Below are 24576 nucleotides of genomic sequence, written 5' to 3'. Positions count from 1 at the left end.
CCGTTGAAATGAAAGAATCATGAGTATTTTGTAGAAAACATTTATTCAAATTCCTAATAACATTATCTTAGTAAATATTTACAGTGTCTTTGAGATGCGGTACCTCTATCAAGGTACAAATTAATTTCTTAGGAGCTAACTACAAGTAAATATTACTGGAAAAACAATTTTATGATGATTTATATTTGCTGCTTAGTTAATATAAAAAAATACTATGTATTTTAGCAAGAAATATAAATAACAATAGTGTTATCCTGTAAAATTTCCTTTATTTAAGTCTTATAGCGTTTACAATATGCGGTGCGCGCGAGTTTATAAACACGCGCCGACCGCCATCTTATTTAAACGTCACGTGTGACACCGGCCGCCATCTTGATAAAAGTCGCTCATGGCCATAAAGTTAATATTCCTTCGGAATAAAGCAACTACGAGCTGTCAAACGAAAAAGATTTTGGATGACACTGGATATCATTTGTGTGTCAGTGTCAGGATTATTATTCACTTTTTTGTACAATAAATCAATCACTGAACCAGTCACCACGTTTTTGAAGCACTATTTCTCGTAAACCTCCACGATTTTACTAACGTAGTATCTGAAAATATCTCAAGAGCTCAAATTTTCAGTGTGCCAATAAGTGCCTCCGAACTGTCAAATAGTTTCAAAAAACGGTTCTCTTTGACGTTACAGCGACGACATCACGCATCTCTTTTTATCACACAGTGTTGCTGCTCTAGTCTGGTCGCCGAACACGTAGAATTTCGTCCAAAGACCCCAAGCTACCCGCCCTTATCGCTCGCGCGTAATTATGTTGCTGTCGCGCTCGCACACTCACTGCGGGCGCCCGTCGCACAGTCGCGTCAGCAATATAATTACGCGCGAGCGATAGGGATGGGTAACTAGGGGTCTTTGGACGAAATTCTACGTGTTCGGAGACCGGGCTTTAGTTTCAGTTATCTGTTGCTCTATTCCGCTAGGTATATTAACTTTATGCTCATGGCACCGGCCACCCTAAAACGTCGCGCGTGGCAATGTGAACAGAGTCTCGCGCGCCGCCGGCGGCTAGTGGTTGTCCATGTACTGCAGGTCGGACAGCAGCAGGATGGTGTTGGGCAGCGGGCGCGGCTGCGGCGACAGCACCGTCAGCGTCTGCCGCTCCGTGTCTACTGCCGTGCTGTGGGCGAGAATGTTTCGTTAGGGATGTGATGACGTAATAGTGAAGAAGAGTTTCGACAAAAAGATATGTAAAGGCGAGTGCGCACGGGTGACTTTAGTCACCGTGATAGTATGTCTCTCCATAGATAAGAATAAGTACTACGTTCTCTCTTTGTCTTTATAAAAGTGTAAGAGAGAAAGGCTTAGGCTGGTGACAATCACCAGTGTGCGCATAGCCTAACTAAATGTTAGCCTAACTGTATGCGAGCAAACGGGTGCGCGAGCGCAGCTTTGTGACTTATGTCGACGCAATAAGGTTCACATTCCAGTGTATTCACACGCACACTGCTGCCGCGAAGGACACAGCTAGCACGCGGTGCGCGAGCGCAGCTTTGTGACTTATATCCATGCAATAAGGTTCAAACTCCAATGCAGCAAGTATACTCACACGCACACGAAGCCAGCCAAGTTAGTGTGTAACACGTCATCATCAGGTGCAGCGGCGAAGGACACAGCCATTAGCTTCGTGACTTATGTCGACGCAATAAGGTTCAAGTTCCGTATACTCACACGCACACGGAGCCAGCTAGATTAGTTTGTAGCACGTCATCATCAGGTGCAGCCGCGAAGGATACGGCCAGCACGCGGTGCGCGAGCGCAGATTTGTGACTTAAGTTGACGCAATAAAGTTCAAACTCCAATACAGCAAGTATACTCACACGCAGACGAAGCCAGCTAGATTAGTGCCACGCCCACTAGCGTCGTGACTTGTGTCGACGCAATACGGTTTATATTCCAATGTACTCACACACACACGAAGCCAGCTAAGTTAGTGTGGAGCACGTCGTCATCAGGCGCAGCCGCGAAGGACACGGCCAGCACGCGGTGCGCGAGCGCAGCTTTGTGACTTAATTTGACACAATAAAGTTCAAACTCCAATGCAGCTAGTATACTCAGTACTCACACGCACACGAAGCCAGCCAGGTTTGTGTGTAGCACGTCATCATCAGGCGCAGCCGCGAAGGACACGGCGAGCACGCGGTGAGCAAGCGCAGCTCCCGCGGGCACGCCCACGAGCTTGGTGACTTATATCGACGCAACACGGTTCATATTCCAGTGTATTCACACGCAAACTGCTGCCGCGAAGGACACAGCTAGCACGCGATGCGCGAGTGCAACTTTGCGACCTATGTCGAGGCAATAAGGTTCAAGTTCCAGTGTACTCACACGCACACGAAACCAGCCAGGTTGGTATGTCATCATCGGGCGCAACGCTGGCGGCCACGCCCACTATCTTATGTCGACGCAATAAGGTTTACATTCAAGTATACTCACACACACACGAAGCCAGCTAAGTTAGTGTGTAGCACGTCGTCATCGGGCGCAGCGGCGAAGGATACGGCCAGCACGCGGTGCGCGAGCGCAGCTTTGTGACTTAAGTTGACGCAATAAGGTTCAAACTCCAATGCAGCTAAAGCCTGGTCCGTGAGCACGTAGAATTTTGTCCAATGACCCCAAGCTACCCATTCTTATCGCTCGCGCGTATTTATATTACTGTCGCGACTGTGCGACGTGCGCCCGCAGTGAGTGTGCGAGCGCGATAGCAACATAATTACGCGCGAGCGATAAGGATGGGTAGCTTGGGGTCATTGGACAAAATTATACGTGCTCACGGACCAGGCTCTAGTATACTCAGTACTCACACACACACGAAGCCAGCTAAGTTAGTGTGTAACACGTCGTCATCAGGCGCAGCCGCGAAGGACACGGCGAGCACGCGGTGCGCGAGCGCAGCTTTGTGACTTATGTCGACGCAATAAAGTTCAAGTTCCAATACCAATTACAAAGTATACTCACACGCACACGAAGCCAGCTAAGTTAGTGTGTAACACGTCGTCATCAGGTGCAGCCGCGAAGGACACGGCGAGCACGCGGTGCGCGAGCGCAGCTTTGTGACTTATATCCATGCAATAAGGTTCAAACTCCAAAGCAGCAAGTATTCAATTGATTTTTGTTTTTTCTACTGTATAAGTTCCCTAACATTGCAAAAATAAATGCTGTGTATACCTGTAATTGAGGTTATACGAATCATGTGTTAAACCATGTTAAAATGTATGAACTGTATTATGTATGTGACTTTGTTGGTGTATCTAATAAATAAATAAATAAATAAGTATACTCACACACACACGAAGCCAGCTAAGTTAGTGTGTAGCACGTCGTCATCAGGTGCAGCCGCGAAGGATACAGCCAGCACGCGGTGAGCAAGCGCAGCTTTATGACTTATATCGATGCAATACGGTTCATATTCCAGTGTACTCACACACACACGAAGCCAGCTAAGTTAGTGTGTAGCACGTCATCATCAGGCGCAGCCGCGAAGGACACGGCGAGCACGCGGTGAGCAAGCGCAGCTCCCGCGGGCACGCCCACGAGCTTAGTGACTAATGTCGATGCAATACGGTTCAAACTCCAATACAGCAAGTATACTCACACGCACACGAAGCCAGCCAGGTTAGGACACAGCTAGCACGCGATGTGACTTATGTCGACGCAATAAGGTTCACATTCCAGTGTACTCACACGCACACGAAGCCAGCCAAGTTAGTGTGTAGCACGTCGTCATCAGGCGCAGCCGCGAAGGATACGGCTAGCGCGCGATGCGCGAAGCTCGCGAGCGCACCTTTGCGACTTATGTCGACGCAATACGGTTCACATTCCAATGTATTCACACGCACACTGCTGCCGCGAAGGACAGAGAGAGCACGCGATGCGCGAGTGCAACTTTGTGACTTATATCCATGCAATAAGGTTCAAGTTCCAGTGTACTCACACGCACACGAAACCAGCCAGGTTGGTATGTCATCATCGGGCGCAGCGCCGGCGGCCACGCCCACTATCTTATGTCGACGCAATAAGGTTCACATTCCAGTGTACTCACACGCACACGAAGCCAGCCAGGTTGGTATGTAATACGTCATCATCTGGTGCAGCCGCGAAGGATACGGCGAGCACGCGGTGCGCAAGCGCAGCTCCCGCGGGCACGCTCACTAGCTTCGTGACTTTCGACGCAATACGGTTCATATCCCAGTGTACTCACACGCACAGCAAGTCATCACCAGGCGTGGCGGCGAAGGATATGGCCAGCACGCGATGCGCGAGCGCAACTTTGTGACTTATATCCATGCAATAAGGTCCACATTCCTGTATACTCACACGCACACGAAGCCAGCCAGGTTGGTATGTCATCATCGGGCGCGGCGGCGTGGGACACGCCCACTAGCTTCGTGACTTATGTCGACGTAATAAGGTTCACATTCCAGTGTACTCACACGCACACTGCTGCCGCGAAGGACACAGCTAGCACGCGATGCGCGAGCGCAGCTTTGTGACTAATGTCGATGCAATATGGTCCAAATTACAATGCTAAGTATACTCACACGCACACGAAGCCGGCCAGATTTGTGTGGAGCACGTCATCGGGCGCGGCGGCGTGGGACACGCCCACCAGGTTTGTAACTTATTATATCCACGCAATAAGGTCCAAATTACAATGCAAAGTAAGTAGGTATACTCACACGCACACGAAGCCAGCTAAGTTTGTATGTAATACGTCATCATCGGGCGCAGCCGCGAAGGACACGGCGAGCACGCGGTGAGCAAGCGCGGCTCCCGCGGGCACGCCCACGAGCTTGGTCAGCGCGTCCTCGGCACGCATGCCCAGCGGCATGCACGATGTTGGCAGGGATGGCGCGCCCACCTGCACGATAGTTCAAATTAAAATTCGAATAATTTAATCAATACATAGGCCCTTTCTAGGGCACTTCTTCTTCTTCTTTTTTGATGATGTTGGCAATACACGTCGAGGTCGACTTGATTTGTGCCATTTTCAAGTATAAAATAAGTGATACGAGTTACAAAATGAGATCAAGTAATGATATAATGAAGGATGATAGATGATACCCCTTCCCACCCTTTGAGTCTCAGTAAAGTTGTGGTGCTTTACTGAGACCTCCTATGGACAACTTGAGAGAACCAGAAGAATCACGATGAACTGTTTTGCTTCACTTGCCCACACCCATGCACGTTCACGAACACTCAATGGTTAATAATCCACCATTATTACACATTAATAGTCGCCCACACACGAATTTGAGGAAATAAAACAAAACCGCTAACATGACGCTTCAGATTCCCGCCAAGAAGTCCCTAGGGCACTTATACACGTCCCAAATATAGCTTGCCCTACCATGGTATATGAATGAAGACGGAAAGAAAAAAGTGAATGTTTATAAAGCCCGGTCTCCGAGCACGTAGAATTTCGTCCAATGACCCCATGCTACCCATCCTTATCGCTCGCGCGTAATTATATTGCTGTCGCGACTGTGCGACTGGCGCCCGCAGTGAGTGTGCGAGCATTGGACGAAATTCTACGTGATCGGCGACCAGACTATAGTAGAATCCTGGATACAAATACGCAGATACTTGTGTAGGAAGAAAAGTTTTGTGGCTGAATTCTGGTTACAATATGTATACATCACTCACACCACTGATAATAGTATAGTTCGTTCAAATGACGTCCTGCTGCTGACGACTGCTGGACAAAGGCCTCCCCAATGATTTCCAGAATGACCGGTAAAATAGAGTAGTAAGTCGAAGAATTTTTAATCAAAATGAGTCCTTTTAAAACTTAATTTTTGACTTGAAAAAAAAATCCGTCCCTTTGGGTGATCTTGAGCATTTTTATGCGGCATAAGCCTTATTAGAAGCCTAAATATTATAATAAAATAGGCCTATAGTCAAACAGAGAATGGGCAGCAGCGCTCTCTGAAAAACATCAATCTTTTAAACTGCGATCTCCAACCCGCCTGCCAAGCGTGGGGATTATGGCAAAACCCTCCACTATAGTGGAGGAGGCTCATAGTCCAGCAGTGGACTGTAAAGGGCTGTTGATGATGATGATTGATGAGGCCTATAGTAAGGGAGCACATCAAAAAACAATATCAACTCCAACGTCTCCAACTAACCTTGTATATCTTGAGATCGCTGAACTTGACGTCGAAGGAATGCGGGTAGTAGGGTGTGCGCTTGCCGTAGAAGTATTCTCTCACTCGAGCGTCACGGCTCTCCGCTCGCTGCGTATCTGACCGTTCCACGACCTGACACAAATTGTTTATTTTAAAACTAGCTGACCCGGCGAACTTTGTTCCGCCTTAATGGCAATAAATAAGCAGACTTTTTTTTATTTCGAACGGGATAAAAAGTATCCTATGTCCTTCTCCTGGCTCTAAACTACCTCCCTGACAATTTTCAGCTAAATCGGTTCAGCCGTTCTTGAGTTATAAGTGGAGTAACTAACACGACTTTCTTTTATATACAGTGTGAGTCACGTTAAAGTGTACATATGAAAATAGATGAAACTAGACCTATTTTTATCGACAAAAAAGAGGTCAAAAAATTTTTGAGATTTTTTTTTAATTTTTTAAAGAATTTTTTTTCTTCCAATTACTTATTGTGAAGAAAACGTAATAACTTTTAAACTAAGCGGTATATCCTGATAAAATAAAAACAGTAATAATGCTAAATAACAGGCGATACTAAAAAAATACATAAAATACACAAAAAAGGCCAACAAATAATAAAAAATGATACTTTTTGAAATAAATCTGCTTTAAAATTCGTGTTTTTTTTGGTTATTTGATAAATTTCTCCAAAAAATGCCCCTATAACAGGTGGTTTTGATTACTTTGTATTATTCCCTATCGTATTATCTTTGTAAAACCAAAAATTGCATGTCTCTATCCCTATCACAACATTTGCTATGATCGTTTGAACAAAGGCCTGCCACAACATTATTCTCCGCTACAGGTAGAGACAATTTTAATTTTAACTAAAATGCTTATTTTACTTCTAAATCTTTTGTTTTTATTTGAAATCTAACTTGTCTTTATCAAAATTACAAATCTAGAGCCATTTTCAGTTTCGTTGTTAACGAAGCGTTGAATGGCGCGCCCGGAGAGGCTTAGTTCAAACGATCATTGCAAACGTTGTGATAGGGATAGAGATATGCGATTTTTGGTTTTACGAAGGTAATACGGTAGAGAATAATACAAAGTAATAAAAACCACCGGTTATAGGGGCATTTTTTGGAGAAATTTATCAAATAACCAAAAAGACACGAATTTAAAAGCAGATTTTTTTCAAAAAGTATCATTTTTTATTATTTGTTGGCCTTTTTTGTGTATTTTATGTATTTTTTTAGTATCGCCTGTTATTTAGCATTATTACTGTTTTTATTTTATCAGGATATACCGCTTAGTTTAAAAGTTATTACGTTTTTTTCACAATAAGTAATTGGAAGAAAAAAAATTCTGTAAAAAATTAAAAAAAAATCTCAAAAATTTTTTGACCTCTTTTTTGTCGATAAAAATAGGTCTAGTTTCATCTATTTTCATATGTACACTTTAACGTGACTCACACTGTATATAGATAACATAGATGTCACTGTAGTAAATTAAATTTAACCGCCTCTGTGGTCTAGTGGTAAGACCACCTGCACAAAATATAACAGAAGGTAAACTCATGTATGTACCTCGCTTTGCATACCTCTCTCGCTCGCACGCTCGGCCGTCGCGCTAGGGTTGTCTTGTCATGTGTTGCGTTTATTTCGTTATGATAGAAAAATGTTACTCTTAATACTATGCAAGAAAGACAATAACAGATATCCACGTATACTTATTTATATTTAGTACGTTATTATAGTAATAGTTTGCAAACAAATACACGAGAAGGAATTAGTATTTAGTTGAGTGGTTGACACTATTATCCAACTATAAATTATTATAAATGCGAAAGTTTGGATGTCTGGATGTTTATTGCTCTTTCACGCAAAAACTACTGAACGGATTTTGATGTAACTTTACAGTATTATTGTTTATAACCCTGAATAACATATAGGCTATAATTTATGACGATCTGTGACAAACTAAATTTCACGCGGGTGAAGCCGCGGGCAAAAGCTAGTTATCCAATAATTCCTAAAACCTCTCTAAAACAATTTGATATTCCTAATAATTGAGTTGGCTTTCAATTTCAATTGAAATTCAAATAAATAACTTACTTACCTCCCCGAATCAACTGGTAATTTAAAAAATGAAAATTCGGTATTTAATGATGAGTTTAAGCAACCAAATACCGAACAATTATAATACGACTTTTTCTGTTCACTCATTTTCGTCAATTTCGCAAAACAAAATAATATCACAGGCGGTTGACCGGCGCGTGACTCAAGCGAACCACAGCGAACGTGTGGCGAACGTCTGTCGCGCCACGTCGCGCTCGCATTCGTCCAAGACAGTCTTGCTAGAAGCGGTGTCTATGTGTGCGTGGCTCGAGCGCGTTTAGTATGGAGTTTGTCTTCTGTTATATTTTGTGCCACCTGCTTCAGACGCAGAGGTCCCGGGTTCGATTCCCAGTGGGCGCAGATTTTTCTGTTCGGTTTGGTTGGTGGTAGGGCCTGTTCTAAGTCCGCCTGGCTAGCTACCACCATCTTACCTGAGTCTGTCGCCATAACAACAATGTTAACAGCATTGTTGTGTTCCGGCAGTTAGAGGTAAGATAGCCAGTTCCTCCGTGGTTGAGGATTCCGGGTGAAGCTCGCTTCCACCTTCGGTCTGATCACCACTTACCATCAGGTGAGATACAGGAAAAGAGCTTCCTCATTGTGAATAAAAAAAAATATTCCCATAGTATAACCAGATCGAGCTAACTGCACACCTTACTGGAATACGACACACCCTCCACCGCACCAGAGCGACAATGTGACGTCATGGCCGCCTGTTGCGCAGTTAACTTGAACGGGTAGTAAAGGCGTTGCTTAGGCTGAGTTGCACCACCCTATTTTAACCGTGACTATAATCATAACCGTTGTTTTTGTATGGAGTTTGAAAGACTTTTGACGTTTGTTAAAGTTAAAGTAAGATGGTGCAACCCCAGGCTAAGTTTGTGACTGGATGTCTAAGTGTAAGTGCCTGTGCACACCACGTTTTTTAAACACGCCGACGACGCACGTTTTACGAAATAATTAAATAAAAAAGGAAAACAAGAACAAAGTTCACTGGTTTCAAATTAGAAGCATCTTTTGTTGTCTACTTTCCCTCTCAATAAATATTATTCTTATAATACTTACACCTCCACTTTTCGGCAGGTAGACCACTTTGACGAACTTTGGCATGTCTCTCTTCAATTCAATGAACAGTCTTTCATTGTCTAGGACTAGGATAACGTCAACCTGAAACAAATTATCGACATTTAGCTTCTTATAAAATTAGTTTTTAGCAAATCTTTAGCAAGAAGTTGAAGTTTAAAATAGTTCATTCAGAAATTAAATGTAAATTTAAAATTATTTTAATATGGCACAGTTTTTGAGGTAATGGAGGCACAAGTACCTCAGAATACTAAAGAGACACATAAGCCTTTCAGTAAGTCATTATGCCATAGAATAAATCTTGAATTAAGTAGAAAGTAGGGATTTTACAACGCCGGAGCAGACGACGCCGCATCTCTTCAGTCTGCCCGCGGCCATGACTCGTGCAACCGAGTTGAAATGTCGGGATGGTAAATATCTTATTTACCGTTATAAAAGTTTCGTTGTAATATCCCGTGGAGTGATAATCTTATAGTAAAAAAAAATGAAACTTATCTAATATATAAAATTCTCGTGTCACAGTTTTCGTTGCCATACTCCTCCGAAACGGCTTGACCGATTTTGATTAAATTTTTTGTGCTTATCTGGTATCTATGAGAATCGGCCAACATCTATTTTTCATCCCCCTAGTAAATGTTAGGGGTAAAAAACCCCTAAATTTTTAATTTCTATTTTTTTATGATACAACATACAAAAATACATACAATCCTCAATTTTCACCCTTCTACGATCAACCCTTATCTTTTAATTATTATTTGTCTACACTAGAAATTACTAGGAAACTATTTATATGGCAAAACAACGTTTTTCAGCTAGTTATATTTATAAAGTTCAAAATATTATAAAGTAGTAGAAGTATGAAATAGTCACCTCAAAAGCTTGCGCTGCATGTGTGAGAACTTTGTAACCGGCATTCTTAATCCAGCCACATGTATTGATTATAACTCCTGAAGTTGCCGCTGCAATAAAAACATAATTTATTATAATGTAGTGTAGCAATAGTTCTCTGAAATCTCTGTTATAACATATTTTATCTTGATAATCTTGTAATAATAAAATGTATGGTAAACGTTGATAAAGCATGTATTCTCATAGCATACCTTTCTTATTGTTTTCACACCTTTCGGTGATGACTTCGGCTAGCCGCGAGACAATGGTGTTGTAAAGCTCCAGGTTCTCCCCGGGAGACTTGTGGCCAAAGTGGTACACCAGCGGTGCCTGTTGGCTGAAACCTTCTTCGATAGACGCAGGCCTTTCTACCAGCATTGCACCTAGTTAAAAATAATTCGCAAATTCAAAATGACACATACACACATAATTTGTACATATTAGAGAAGATAGTACTTAAAGCTAAACACTGATATCAATATAGGTTTTTAATAAAGCGACTTTGTAGTCTGATTATTAAGAGAGTTTGCTAGAAAAAGATCAGCAATTGATTGGCTCTCGAAGACAACATAAAACTCAGGACATGTAGCTCCAGCCAAACAAGTGGCTTATTGTTTTCGAACAGATTGCCATAGGGCAGAAAATACATAAAAAAAAAGTCTGATTAATGCTGCCATTTATTAACACTTTCCACAAGACATAATAATGACTGCTATCAATGACATATAAAAACATCTTATGACTGCTATAGCTGCTGTAGAAAGGAAAATTGGATCTTACTAGGGTATCTTCTCAGATTCTAATGAGAGAGATGATGGTACTTCTCTCTAAGAGGTTTGCTCAGTTATAACTTAATTATAATCGTAAAAACAATATTATGTTATGGAATAAAAAAATATGAAAAAAAAAAAAAAAAAAAAAAAATATTAAACTACCTATAGTTCCTGGGATGCTAATGTTTCCTTGACCAACATCCAAATCAACAAATATAGGCCTCCGACCCATCCGCACGGCGTAGTTGAGCAGGATCCGCGTCAGCGTGGACTTTCCCACGTCTCCGGGACCCACCACCATGGTCACGGGGCCGCGTGTGTTTTCTTGTTCCGCCGCTACCCTCTGTTGCTCAAGTGCTGCGTGCACATTTAAGTAGACAACCTGAAATAGACAACATTTTTAACCTCACTTTAGAAATACATTATAGATGTGAGTCAGGAAAGTACCTACAAACACTTGACTCAAATATGACTTTCGAGACTCTCTTTGTTTTTGTTTTGTTAATGACATCGAGCATACATTTTTTAAAATACCTTTGCAAAGAAAATCTTCTGTATGTAGTACTTATTATTTTATTCTGTGCCTAAGCCTAAATAGATAAAAATATCTACTTACACACTAAAATATAACAAATTACACATACAACTATGTAGAATGCATGAGGTATTGTTACACACAATTTTGAAAATAAATGTAATTATTAGATAATACAAAGATAATAAAATTCACATACAGATGAAATGAGAAGAACTCAGTGGCGGATTTACAAATTTGCCGCTAGTAGGCCATTCAATTTTTGCCGCCCCTACTACTGACTTTTGAAATTCAATACGTTAGTTTAATCCTGTTATTAGTATGATTGTGAACTTAATGAACTTAATTCTGTCAGTTACTACATTATTATTGCAACCCGCTATGTGATGAAGAGTTTAACGTTGACCTAAAAGCAGCAGTATGAACTAATCCTAAGGTGGGCAAAGGCATGACTTAAAAATACCTAGACCTACACTATATGAATACAGACAAAATAATGTGTGGTCAGTAAACATTGTTTTTGGTAAATATTTTTTATTGGGCTTAACAACAACAATTTCTATTAAAATATAACATGTTAACAATTCAGTTAATGGTGACAGACAATGAGATCAAATAAGTTTTACATTATTTTCTTGCAAGATTTTCAATTTGCAAAATCATTAATTATATCGACGACGTATGAAATCTTTTTCATAAGTTCTGACTCTATGCGCAAAAGAGATAAAGCATTATTAGGCCAGAATAATTAGATTTTAAATCGGAAATAATTCCTACAAAAGATTTATTGCTTTAATGTGTTCATTGGTTGCCCATTAAGACTTTTCTAGGTTTTCGACTTCGACGGAGTTGTGCTTAAGTGGTGGGGGCCCCCGAAAGGGGCGCTTTTTAGGTTTTCCGGTAAAACCGTTCTCGTGCAAATGTTCGGCAAAGTAGAAAATATGTGCATAATTAATGACCCTCTGCACGTCCAATGGCTCGTCACCCGTAGGCTCCCATGCCTTGTAAAGGGTCGCCTTAACCAGCGTATCCCTGTCAAGGCTCACGAGTTGGATTCGCTTATCCTTGTACGTCCCAGCCGTTCCGTAACTGCGGTTGCTGCACCTCTTCCTGGCACTCTCCTGAACGACTCTGTGTTACCTAATGTGGCTGCCCCTCTTCCTTGTACCCTCCTGTACGATTGCATTGCTTAGCCATATGCCTGGTCCAAGGTTCGACGCCACAAAATCAACTTCGTACTCGTGAAAATAGTTTAAATACTATTTTCCGTGCTTGCAACATTTTTCTTTACTGCTTCGCCTCTATTAGTCGTAGAGTAATTGTATATTCCGTACCGCGCGGGAATAACTTGACATCTCGACCTGCACTTTTTTTTTTTTATTAGCTTAAACGTTTCCTCTACCTTATACCCTACTGGTATAAAAAACTCAACTCGAAATACCCAAAAATACTTGAAATACAGCTCTTGTTCATAAGTAAATATCTCTAATTTAGGCAATAAATATTTGACATAACGATATATCCAATTAATATTATTCGTACAAACATTTATATTTCGATTTATCAATGTATGTCAGAACATGTATTTGTTAATATCTCGACTTATACATTTATGGATTTTCGTTTTTAATTTGACAAAAACAGTTATCAAGTTATGATCCCCTCTGAGTACTAAACATATCCATGATATGTGCAGTTGTCTAGTTATGCACACTGTCAAGAGTTTGGATATTTGGAGTTATCCAGCTATTACATTCGTATAATCATATTTTTATATGTGTCATTAGCAGTTTTTAAAATATAACATTGTCAGGATTTCGAGTGTCTTTAAATATTTTTTACTTAGCAACCCCTGAAAATATATTTTTAATATATTTAAGCGTTAATTATTACTTTTATTACTATTTTCAATAGTTTAAAACTAAATTAACGTTTAAATAGCAAGTTGAAAGTAGAAGGATAAGTTTAGTCAATAGGTAGGTACTATCTACTAATGTTTTTTTCATAACAGACTAAGATTTCGTTTGACAACCGAATATAAGTAAAAAATCTAATAATAAACTTTTAGGTCAACTTTAAGTTCCGGATATTTTTTATAGTCTATTGACATCACTGACATTAATTAGGAATAATGATGAGGTAAGTAGGGTCGATACGCCAAATCTCGTTCATTTAGTGAGTTGGTAGATTTGAGGAATAAAAATAATATACAATTTTTCGTAATCATTTTGAACGAAAAATTGTTGTCATTATGCTCCCTTTAGTCTTTATAAGTATAGTATTAAACTTGCTCTAAACCATTAGAAGTTTTAATATCTTTGTAATATTAATATAATATATTGTATGCCCATGCGGCGGAACACAGCTGATCTATTACAAACATTTTATGACCTGACTTATGTATTTACCTGTGGTTTCACAATAAAAACAATTTGAATTTGAATATAGAAAAAATGCATTCAAAATCACTAATAATTAATAACAGCATGGAAATAAAAAATAAAGATAATCTTACTAATTGGTATTCAAAATATTTAGGTATCACACTTAATAATTATAAACATACATTTATATTTTAATTTATTTCATTTTTTTAAATTTCAATAGTATGGCTCAATTTGCAATATGATCTCCTCTCTAGGCACAGTTTGCTTTTTAATATTATTTACAACGTCTGTATTTAAAAAATTGTCGTGATAATGTGGACGCAAATTGGCTATCACAAGGGTAAGCTACATTTGGAGCGTGTATTAGCGTCGAGGAAAAGGCCTAAGTACTGAAAAAAATCTTTGTGTTCGATAAGTCATGTAAATAACGTTTTAAATAATATACAACATGCATTGTTTTGTATATTTTAATATCTTAGACCCAGTTAGACCAGACCGCGATCACTTCTGACGCAAAGTGGAAATTTCATTGTAGTAAATTCGCATCCACCTTATTTTAAGTGTCATTTAATAAAGTACAATCACCGATATCATTATCCGTATTGTATGGTTCATGGTTAAGGCTTAGAGACTGCGGTAAATCCCAAACTAGACCTAAATATATTAAAAACTTACCTTGAAACGCGCACCTGCTCACGTGGGATTTATTTTTGGCAAAAACGGTAGCATGCTATAAGATTTTTTTAATGTGGGTTTACCTGTCATACATTCAGGGAATCATAGCAATAGCTTACGTTCTAGAGTGATCCATCATTTGGACGTGAACTGGACGGTGGACGCGAAAGGGCGTGTCGACCTTACGCAAAAATATATCCAGTTAATTTTAATTATTTTAAGCCTAATGGTAAGCCTAAAATAATTAAAATGAATTGTGCTTGTTATGAAGCATGGCTTTTGTTCTTTTATTTGTCTTTTTTTTTAAATTTTAAGTAAACGTACAATTATCTGATCAAAAGCAATCATAATCTGCGATTATATTTGATTTTTCTAATAAATTTGTTACTATTTCATTGCAAAAGTGATAAAAATATGTTCTATTTTTATGTTTTGTTTTTTTACTTAAACTTTATTCAAAATAATTAACTTAAATCCAATTTTTACACCTTAAATGTTTGTTTTTCTTTGGTGAATAACTTGACAAGTCGTCGGTACACAACTTGACAAGTCTTTTTTTTAATAGATTAAGAAGATAATTTAATCAAATGCTTACGCCAATCGAAAGATACGCATCAAATTAGCTAATTTCAATCATAAAAATATCAATTATCATTAATTCCGATTTACCAGAGAACTCTAAACTTTAAAATCGCTCCCCTGAAAAGTACGCAAAAATGACATGTCAAGTTATTCCCGCGCGGTACGGAATATCCTATAGCGTTTCTCAATTTATGAGCTATTCAACACAAAAATAATTATTTCAATCAAACAAGTAATTCTTGAGATTAGCGCGTTCAAACAAACAAACAAACAAACAACTCTTCAGCGTTTTAATATGAACTTGTTGTTGTTGTTTTTTTGCGTCGAACCTTAGACCAGGCATACGGCTAGACAACGTAGTCCTGCAGGAGGATACAAGGAAGAGGGGCAGCCACAGTAGGTAACACAGAGTCGTTCAGGTGAGTGCCAGGAAGAGGTGCAGCAACCGCAGTTAAGGAACGGCTGGGACGAACAAGGATAGGCGCATCCAGCTCGTATGCCTTGATAGGGTTACACTGGTTGAGGCGCTCCTTTTCAAGATTTGGAAGCCTGCGGGTAACGAGCCATTGGACGTGGAGAGGGTCATTAATAATACACATATTTTACTTAAGCACAACTCCGTCGAAGTGGAAAACCTAGGAGAGTCTTTATGGGCAACTAATGAAGCCATTAAAGCACTAAAATCTTTAGGAATTATTTCCGATTTAATTCATTTTTGTGTTTAATTCTACTGGCCTATAAGTTTTTCTTGACTTAAAGTAGATCGTAGATAGTTTTTAACCCGTTCTAAGCAAGAAAAGCTTCTCACCTGAACAATTTGTCACCGGTGTGCACAGAGCCATGCGAAGTGCTATATCCAGTAAAATTAGCTAAGAACTACTTAAAGGTAAACAGAAAGACCAAGGCTTGGTAATACAGGGTGGCCCAGAAGAAAATTAACTTTTGAAAATTCAAGGAAACGAAAACTGTACCTACATTTTTATAGAACTTTAACTATTGCAATTTAAAGAAAATTTAATGCAATTTATTTTTAAATTTACCTTTATTAAATTAGATCGCCCAGGAGATTTCCTTGACGCTTACAACATTCCATCAACATACATCAAAATCTTGGAATGCGTTCGTCAGAATTACTTTGAAACCTATTTTCAATTTTTTGCCGAATGCTCAGCTTCAGTTGCTGCATGGTTGTTGCATTATAAAAGTATACTCTATTCTTAATGTAAAACCACAAAAAATAATTTTCTGGAGTGAGATCAGGGCTTCCTGGTGACCAGGAGATGTCACCCCTGCCTGAAATTATTTTTTTGTGTGAACATGTCTCTTACCATCTAAATGCTCTCAGTTGAAGTGTGACACGTAGCCCCATCTTGATGAAACCAAGTGCTCCGGTCATAACCTTGCAGCTTTGAAATCAAAAAGCTTTTCAGCCTACCAGTATAGCGCTCTCAAAAATTAATCATCCTTTCAATGCAACAAACCAATTAAGCAGTGGTGAAATCTCACTGCCTCTAAGGCCTCAGCCTCGAACTTAGCGGGCAGCGGGGCGGGAGCGGCGGCGGCGCTGGAGCGGGGCGGGCAACGCAGACCCGTTCTCGAAACAAGCGGGCAGCTCGCGCGGCGCTTTAGCGGCGAAGTGTTGTATTCGGGGTTGTGTTGTCGAGATATTTGTTTTTATTCGCAAACGAAATGTCTGAACAACGGCGACAATTTTATTTCGATTCAAATTTATTCCTAACGCTCGATTTATTGTGGGCAAAAGAAGGAGTGCGCTGCCCGCTCGTTGCCCGCTCCCTCGCCGCTGCCCGCTCGTTGCCCGCTGCCGCCCCGCTGCTGCGCCGCTGTTTTCGAGAACCGTCGTGTGCAGGAGCGCTTACGAAAGTTTTCCAAAATGTTGATGTATGTTGACCGAATGTTGTAAACGTCAAGGCAATCACATGTACGATAAAATTTATAAAAGATAGAAAAGTTTAAAATAAATTGCACTAAATTTCCTTTAAATTGCAATAGCTTAAGTTCTACAAAAATGTACAGTTTTCGTTTCCTTGAATTTTCAAAAGTGAATTTTCTTCTGGGCTACCCTGTAAAACAATATACACGTAGTTGTGGAGAGATGGTGCTCGTGCTAGGCTCCGAAAATCCTGTGTTACTTAGGAGTTTTTTTATTTTATTTTTATTGAAATCGTTTATTTATATTATATGGATTGTGTAGGTATACGTATATTTTTTTTTTCCTGTAAAAAAAAATTTGCTAAATTTGCCGCCCCTCTAAATCTGCCGCCCTAGGCACTGGCCTACTTGGCCTATTGGTAAATCCGCCACTGGAAGAACTTCTTACCATAGGAGTTTCTTTCGCCACGTAACTGACTTCAGTGCGCCCCCGGAGCTCCACCGTGCAGCCGTGCCACGTGAACACGGCTACCTTCGCCCCCGTGTGGAACTCGTAAGGCTTCCCTTTCACCAGCTCCGTACCAAATAACTCTGCATACCCACTCTTAACCTATAAAAAATACATATTTGACCCAATTATGACATGATATTCAAACAAGAAAATCACTTTTCAAGCAAATTGTAGCACTAGAAATATTAAAGGTAGCATGGTTTTTGTTTAACTTACTTCTAAAACTACTTTTTCATTCTTTGATTCAACCTCAAAACGTAGCTCTGAGTCTGGGTCCAATTTGAATTCTTGCAACTGCACTTCAGTCATTATGTAGGAGTTATTAGGAAAGAAAACTATAAACAATTAATCAATAAAACGTTATCGTCAAGTGGAAGAACACAACTGCACAATAGAACTGATTATTTTCTGGAAACAAACGAAAAAAACCACGAAACCAAAAACATACACAATAATCGCAGATGACAGACGGAAACGAACGATGACAGCAGTGACAGTTGTTTCGACTTTAGTGATGTTCATGTGTCATATGATACATGCAATAACGTAAAAATATTTCATATACCTAATATTTTTTCTGACGGCCGATGCAACAAGGTTCTGAAGTGGAGACCGCGTACCGGAAAAGACAGCGTGCGACGTCCACCCACAAGGTGGACCGACGACATCGTAAAGGTAGCGGGAAAGCGCTGGACGCAGGCCGCTACCAACCGGGTAACATGGAAAGCATTGGGGGAGGGAGGCCTATGTTCAGCAGTGGATGTCCTACGGCTGAGATGATGATGATGATGATGATGATAAACATTTAAGCCAGGTCTCCAGTTCGTGTTCTGCCCTTCACAATCAACAAAACTCATGTAAACATTCAACATTTTCTGTGGGCAATTTTGTTGAACATTTATTGACATTCTTTGTTGATTGTGTAGGGCAAAACAGGCGCTGGCCGCTGGAAACCCGGCTTTACAAAAACATTTATCAGATCTGTAAAAAAGACGGGAAAAATGAAGATTTTACTCGATTGGGGTTACTGTCTTGGGGAATTTACATTGTATTTTGAATAAATGTTTTTTTCATCCACAATTAGAAACCTTACCCAACAGATGAAATGGCTATCTTTTATATTATATGGTTGCCTCCACATAGTCCACTGGAAGTCTGGAAATAAAAACTGAAATAATACATATTTTGATATCACATTATAATCAAGCAAGTGATGATATTTCATAGATGATTTCACAGTCCATTTTAAGAAAAAATAAATCGTTTTGTTTCGTGGGTTATTATTTAATTTAATTATAACATTTTAACTGATAAGGCCGAAGTGTGAACTATTCATGATATTTATTTGTGTAATATAGCGAAAATTTCACCATTTTCAATTAATTTTGCTTTCATTTACGGAAAATAATATTTTGAAATAAATGTAAAACGAGGTGAAACAAAACGTTGACAACGACGTTTAATTTCAAAAATTGTTTTGAAATGGTAAACAAAGAACACATTTTTTAGTGTTTTCAATATTTTTTGGAGATAAAAGTGTTAATCGTATTCTTTACATCATGGAGAATTCGTTTTTCGAGTATCGTGATAAAACTGAAATGGGCAGTGATTCAGATTCCGAAATTATTGACAATAGTTTGGTTGTAGCCCAACCTTTCTCATCTGTAAAAACACCTAACTCTAAGAATAGGACTGTATTTGTAGCAGAATCCGAAGAATCTACTTCTGATGGTATGTAATTAATTTGTTACTGAAGCATAAAAGTTATTAAAGAGAGACAAACAATCTCAATATTATGGGTGTAAAGTAAACATTTCAAGTGTTTTATTCACTTTCATGCACATTGTTGTAGAAACAGACCAAGAAGATAATGAACCGTTATCTAAACTGAAGTCCGTGGTCGAAAGAAGCAGTGTTCAAAACCAGCATGTAGTTTTAAGCAGCGATGATGGTTAGTATTATTCTTTCTTACAAGTAGAGGGGAGTCCACTGTTCATTTTTGATATGTTTCATGTTTCTACTTACTCTTATCAGGAGAATGTTATTCTACAGGGAAAAATACATTTTCAGGAACTTTACTAACTTTTCAACATTTAGGTACTTATTAGAATATTTCTATGTGTGAAGTAAATAAGATTTTATGTTATTGTATTTGTATTTTAGATGGTAGCAATAGAGGTAGCATTAGAAGGCAGTCTCCATCTTCACCAAACAAAGTAGTTCTTAGCTCATCAGATGAAGAAGAAGGTGAGTGGTGTACAGATGAGAACAGCATGTCAACTTAAACACAGTCTTTTTTTTTGTTGTTGTTGGCTTTACACGAAACACTGTCTTAAATGGTTGCAATAGATTCTATTTTACCGCTACAAAAATGTATTGTCTATGACTTATATGCTGTTGACTGTACATGGCCAGAGTTATTCATCATCTCGCACCTCTAAAGATGCTAGTTGGCACCTTCTGTTTTTTATGTCATCAACTCGCACCTTTTTGAAATCTGACGTGTTTATGTATAGTCATCTACAAAAATGTTTTAATAAATGACTTAAAGGAATGTGTAAGCCACTTGCAATGAGTTGAGTTTAATAATAAAACAAAATGTACTTTTCAGATAGGTTTATATTCTAAATCAACATGCTAATAAATATAAATCGGGAAGAAACAAATTATCAACAACTAGCGGCCGCGTGGACCTCGTTTAATTACTAATGATGATGATAGATGGAGTTTCACGGCTTCCCCCGCATGAATAATTTACGAACGTCAAATTTTTTGTCCAGCGCTGTAGATTTTAACCAGTGACGATAGATGGCGCTTTTTACCCACGTCTTATTTATTTATTGAAAGGACATCATCCATTTTGGTCCAAAATCAAAAGTGCCGGCCAAAAAATAAAAGTGCTGTATTCTGATAGAATACGTCCGCCTTAGCATTTATTACTATGGCACCAAAGCTGTAGCACCACTGTGCATCGTAGTATTTGAGGCGGACGTATTCTGTCAGAATACAGCACTTTTTATTTTATTGGCCGACATTTTTGATTTTGAACAAAAAATGTATGAATCGTCGATGAATTTTAGATCTCAAATACTCGACACACAGTGGTGCTACAGCTTTGGTGCCATAGTAACAAATGCTAAGGCGGACGTATTCTGTCAGAAGACAGCACTTTTTGTTATTGGCCGACACTTTTGATTTTGAACAAAAAATGTATGAATCGTCGATGAATTTTAGATCTCAAATACTCGACGCATAGTGGTGCTACAGCTTTGGTGCCATAGTAACAAATGCTAAGGCGGACGTATTCTGTCTGAACACAGCACTTTTTTTTTTATTGGCCGACATTTTTGATTTTGAACAAAAAATGTATGAATCGTCGATGAATTTTAGATCTCAAATACTCGACACACAGTAGTGCTACAGCTTTGGTGCCATAGTAACAAATGCTAAGGCGGACGTATTCTGTCAGAAGACAGCACTTTTTGTTATTGGCCGACACTTTTGATTTTGAACAAAAAATGTATGAATCGTCGATGAATTTTAGATCTCAAATACTCGACGCACAGTGGAGCTACGGCTTTGGTGCCATAGTAAAAAATGCTAAGGCAGACGTATTCTGTCAGAATACAGCACTTTTTTTGTTGGCCGGCACTTTTGATTTTGGACCAAAAATACAGTGTGAGTCACGTCAAAGTGTACATATGAAAATAGATAAAACTAGACCTATTTTTATCGACAAAAAAGAGGTCAAATTTTTTTTGAGATTTTTTTTTAATTTTTTATAGATTTTTTTTTCTTCCAATTACTTATTGTAAAGAAAACGTAATAACTTTTAAACTAAGCGGTATATCCTGATAAAATAAAAACAGTAATAATGCTAAATAACAGGCGATACTGAAAAAATACATAAAATACCCAGAAAATGCCAACTAATAATAAAAAAGGAGACTTTTTGAAAAAAATCTGCTTAAAAATTCGTATTTTTTTGGTTATTTGATAAATTTCTCAAAAAAATGCCCCTATAACAGGTGGTTTTTATTACTTTGTATTATTCTCTATCGTATTATCTTTGTAAAACCAAAAATCGCATGTCTCTATCCCTATCAAAACATTTGCTATGATCGTTTGAACAAAGGCCTGCCACAACATTATTCTCCGCTGCAGGTAGAGACAATTTTAATTTTAACTAAAATGCTTATTTTACTTCGAAATCTTTTGTTTTTATTGAAATCTAACTTGTCTTTATCAAAATTACAAATCTAGAGCCATTTTCATTTTCGTTGTTAACGAAGCGTTGAATGGCGCGCCCGGAGAGGCTTAGTTCAAACAATCATTGCAAACGTTGTGATAGGGATAGGGACATGCGATTTTTGGTTTTACGAAGGTAATACGATAGAGAATAATACAAAGTAATAAAAACCACCGGTTATAGGGGCATTTTTTGGAGAAATTTATCAAATAACCAAAAAAAACACGAATTTTTAAGCAGATTTTTTTCAAAAAGTATCATTTTTTATTATTTGTTGGCCTTTTTTGTGTATTTTATGTATTTTTTTAGTATTGCCTGTTATTTAGCATTATTACTGTTTTTATTTTATCAGGATATACCGCTTAGTTTAAAAGTTATTACGTTTTCTTTACAATAGGTAATTGGAAGAAAAAAAATCAATAAAAAATAAAAAAAAAATCTCAAAAAATTTTTGACCTCTTTTTTGTCGATAAAAATCGGTCTAGTTTCATCTTTTTTCATATGTACACTTTAACGTGACTCACACTGTATATGAAACGTGGATGATGTCCTTTAGTTGGTCATATATCGTCATAAATTATAGCTTATAATATGTTAATCTGGGTTATAAATAATAATACTGTAAATTTTGAACAAAATCCGTTCAGTAGTTTTTGCATGAAAGAGTAACAAACATTCAGACATCATGACATCATCCAAACTTTCGCATTTATAATATTAGTAGGAAGTAGGATATCACAATGTCCTGAGGATACCTAATACCTAGTATGTAAACTGTCTACTAATATTTAATTAGGTACATTTAAAAACAAAGCTAGATTTCTAGCTATTTAGTAATGGCGAATTATAATAAGTCAAGCCGCAGATATTTTTTTTTGCCACGGCATCTAACCTCAGATTTTATAACTAAGCCACGGGATATTAAAGCTGTACAATGTAAATTGTTAGTTAATTGTAAAATTGGTAATAATAATTGTTGTTCTTCATTTGACACTTTCTTTGGGATATTTAGGTGGCATTTAAAAGAACGCGAATTAATATATTTGAAGCCTTTTAACAAACAATCCTAAAAAAAAATAGTTCAAGCTTGAACTAGAGAACATCAAATCTTATAAATTTAGCTTCTGAAATAATACGTTCGTATTCTTTTAACATGAAAAATGGCCAGGCAATGAAAATGTACAGAGGGAAATGCTTGGAACATAATTTTTAACATTGTAACTTTGTTTGGATTAGCTAGTTAGGGGATGAACATTATCAAAAGTTCTCCACCGCAGCCTTTGAAGGTCCCATTTTTGGGTTTTTCGCTTATATGTCAAAAACTATCTAAATAAAAAACCAAGCATCCTAGCGATATGAATACTTCTAGAGAATTAAAATTAATTTAATTTGTAAGTCAAGTTTTTGTATATCTTGTATAGTTTTCGAGATATCTGCTCTTCAAAGTTTTGTAAAACATAAACATTTTTGCCTTACATTTTCAAACTATGAGGAAATAGTTGCCATAATTTATTATTAGATGACAAGTTTGGGTTAGGGTTAGGACAATGTTGTTTTAATCTACCCACAAAATTTAATAAAATTTCAATTTGTGGTTCCTTAAAAATTCACAAAAAATGTTAGTATGGAAATAATCAATTTTCGTAAAATTCTTCTTACAAAACGCTAATTTAATAAGTAAGTCAAAGTCAAAGTCAAAATTTCTTTATTTGTTTGGACTAATAAATAGTTCTTACAAATCGTCATTTTGCTCTTAAGGAGCCTCTACATGTCTCATAATCTTTTTACCCTACCAGCGCTTCGAGACCAACATTTGGCAAGTGCTGAGAAGAAGCGCCGCAACAAACTCAGTCACCACTGTCTGCCGGTTAATATAAATAAATAGAAATAGTAGTAGTAGGTACATTCGATTCAGGAGCAGTTCACTGAATTTACCATGCATTCTTGTATGGTGTATCTTATAAGAATGGGTATACAAGATTGCGTGGTATATTAAACAAGGTAGTGACGTGCTAATATCTAGACTTACATAATATGTTATTAAGATACTAGTAGAAATGACTAGTAGAAATGACTCGAATGAATGAATTATTAAGATACTAGTAGAAATGACTCGCATACATAAATTTGAATAACTTGGATTGACCAGTCCCCGAAAGCAGCGCCTGTTCACAGACATGACGAGTGAACCAGCCATCGCTTCACTCGACCATATTAGAGGGAATGTAACGACCCGCCTCACTACGCCACCACCCCAGAGACATTTTAGTGAGAATGACAATTCCAAGTTATCTCTTTAAAATAAAAAACTAATAATAAAGCTAAGTAACAGTCCAGATTGAGAAGCATGACACTATAACATTTGAGAAATTATTATGAGTTTATACATTACTCTTCATTTTAATTCTTTTTAGTGCGAGCATGAGAGGACCATAATCCTACTCCCAGGATGACTTATCATTAAGAAAATCTCGAGTTGTATAATAGGCTTTTTTAAGCATGTGATCTTTAACTATATCTTTAAATTTATTATACGGTAGCTCTTTATATTTATCAGGGACTTTGTTATAAAAATGGATACCTTGTCCCATAAAAGAGGCAAACACTTTATTAAGTCTAAAAGCGGGTATAGCCAATTTATTTTTATTTCTAGTGTTAATTTGGTGAATATCACTTTTCTTTTTGAATTCAGTAATATTTTTTTGAATAAGTAGAATACAGTTTAAG

At 38.1% G+C, this 24576-nt stretch overlaps 2 protein-coding genes across 2 annotated transcripts in view; one reads left to right on the top strand and one right to left on the bottom strand.

Moving 5' to 3' along the window:
* Window positions 1-24: 24 nt before the first annotated feature.
* On the bottom strand, window positions 25-18070 carry LOC135080497 (protein CLP1 homolog). The gene is made up of 9 exons (XM_063975128.1): window positions 17817-18070; window positions 17538-17699; window positions 11183-11402; window positions 10460-10630; window positions 10230-10318; window positions 9342-9443; window positions 6181-6312; window positions 4732-4913; window positions 25-1172 (listed from the first exon to the last, which is right to left on the bottom strand). Exons 1-9 carry the CDS (start codon window positions 17907-17909, stop codon window positions 1061-1063), a joined length of 1263 nt encoding a protein of 420 aa, XP_063831198.1. The 5' UTR covers window positions 17910-18070; the 3' UTR covers window positions 25-1060.
* An 877-nt stretch (window positions 18071-18947) lies between these two features.
* LOC135080842 (uncharacterized) overlaps window positions 18948-24576 on the top strand; it is a 67211-nt gene continuing 61582 nt past the window's right edge. The window contains exons 1-3 of the mRNA XM_063975566.1: window positions 18948-19331; window positions 19453-19551; window positions 19764-19847. Of these exons, the coding sequence (XP_063831636.1) occupies window positions 19160-19331; window positions 19453-19551; window positions 19764-19847 (355 nt within the window). The 5' untranslated portion in view covers window positions 18948-19159. The remainder of the gene's footprint in view (window positions 19332-19452; window positions 19552-19763; window positions 19848-24576) is intronic.

Source organism: Ostrinia nubilalis, chromosome 18 (assembly GCF_963855985.1).
Source record: "Ostrinia nubilalis chromosome 18, ilOstNubi1.1, whole genome shotgun sequence".
In the NCBI taxonomy this organism is placed as follows: Eukaryota; Metazoa; Arthropoda; class Insecta; order Lepidoptera; family Crambidae; genus Ostrinia; species Ostrinia nubilalis.
The sequence above is the reverse complement of the archived record's forward strand: the minus strand, read 5'-3'. Positions and strand labels throughout refer to the sequence as shown.

What these genes read in the sequence shown, in the direction of transcription:
- LOC135080497 (XM_063975128.1), bottom strand. Translation starts at nt 17,909, where the DNA reads ATGACTGAAGTGCAGTTGCAAGAATTCAAATTGGACCCAGACTCAGAG. An exon ending in TGGCGAAAGAAACTCCTATG is followed by an intron (nt 11,403 to 17,537) that starts GTAAGAAGTTCT and finishes TGTCTATTTCAG; the next exon opens with GTTGTCTACTTAAATGTGCA. An exon ending in TTAGCTGGCTTCGTGTGCGT is followed by an intron (nt 1,173 to 4,731) that starts GTGAGTATACCT and finishes TCTCGCCCACAG; the next exon opens with CACGGCAGTAGACACGGAGC.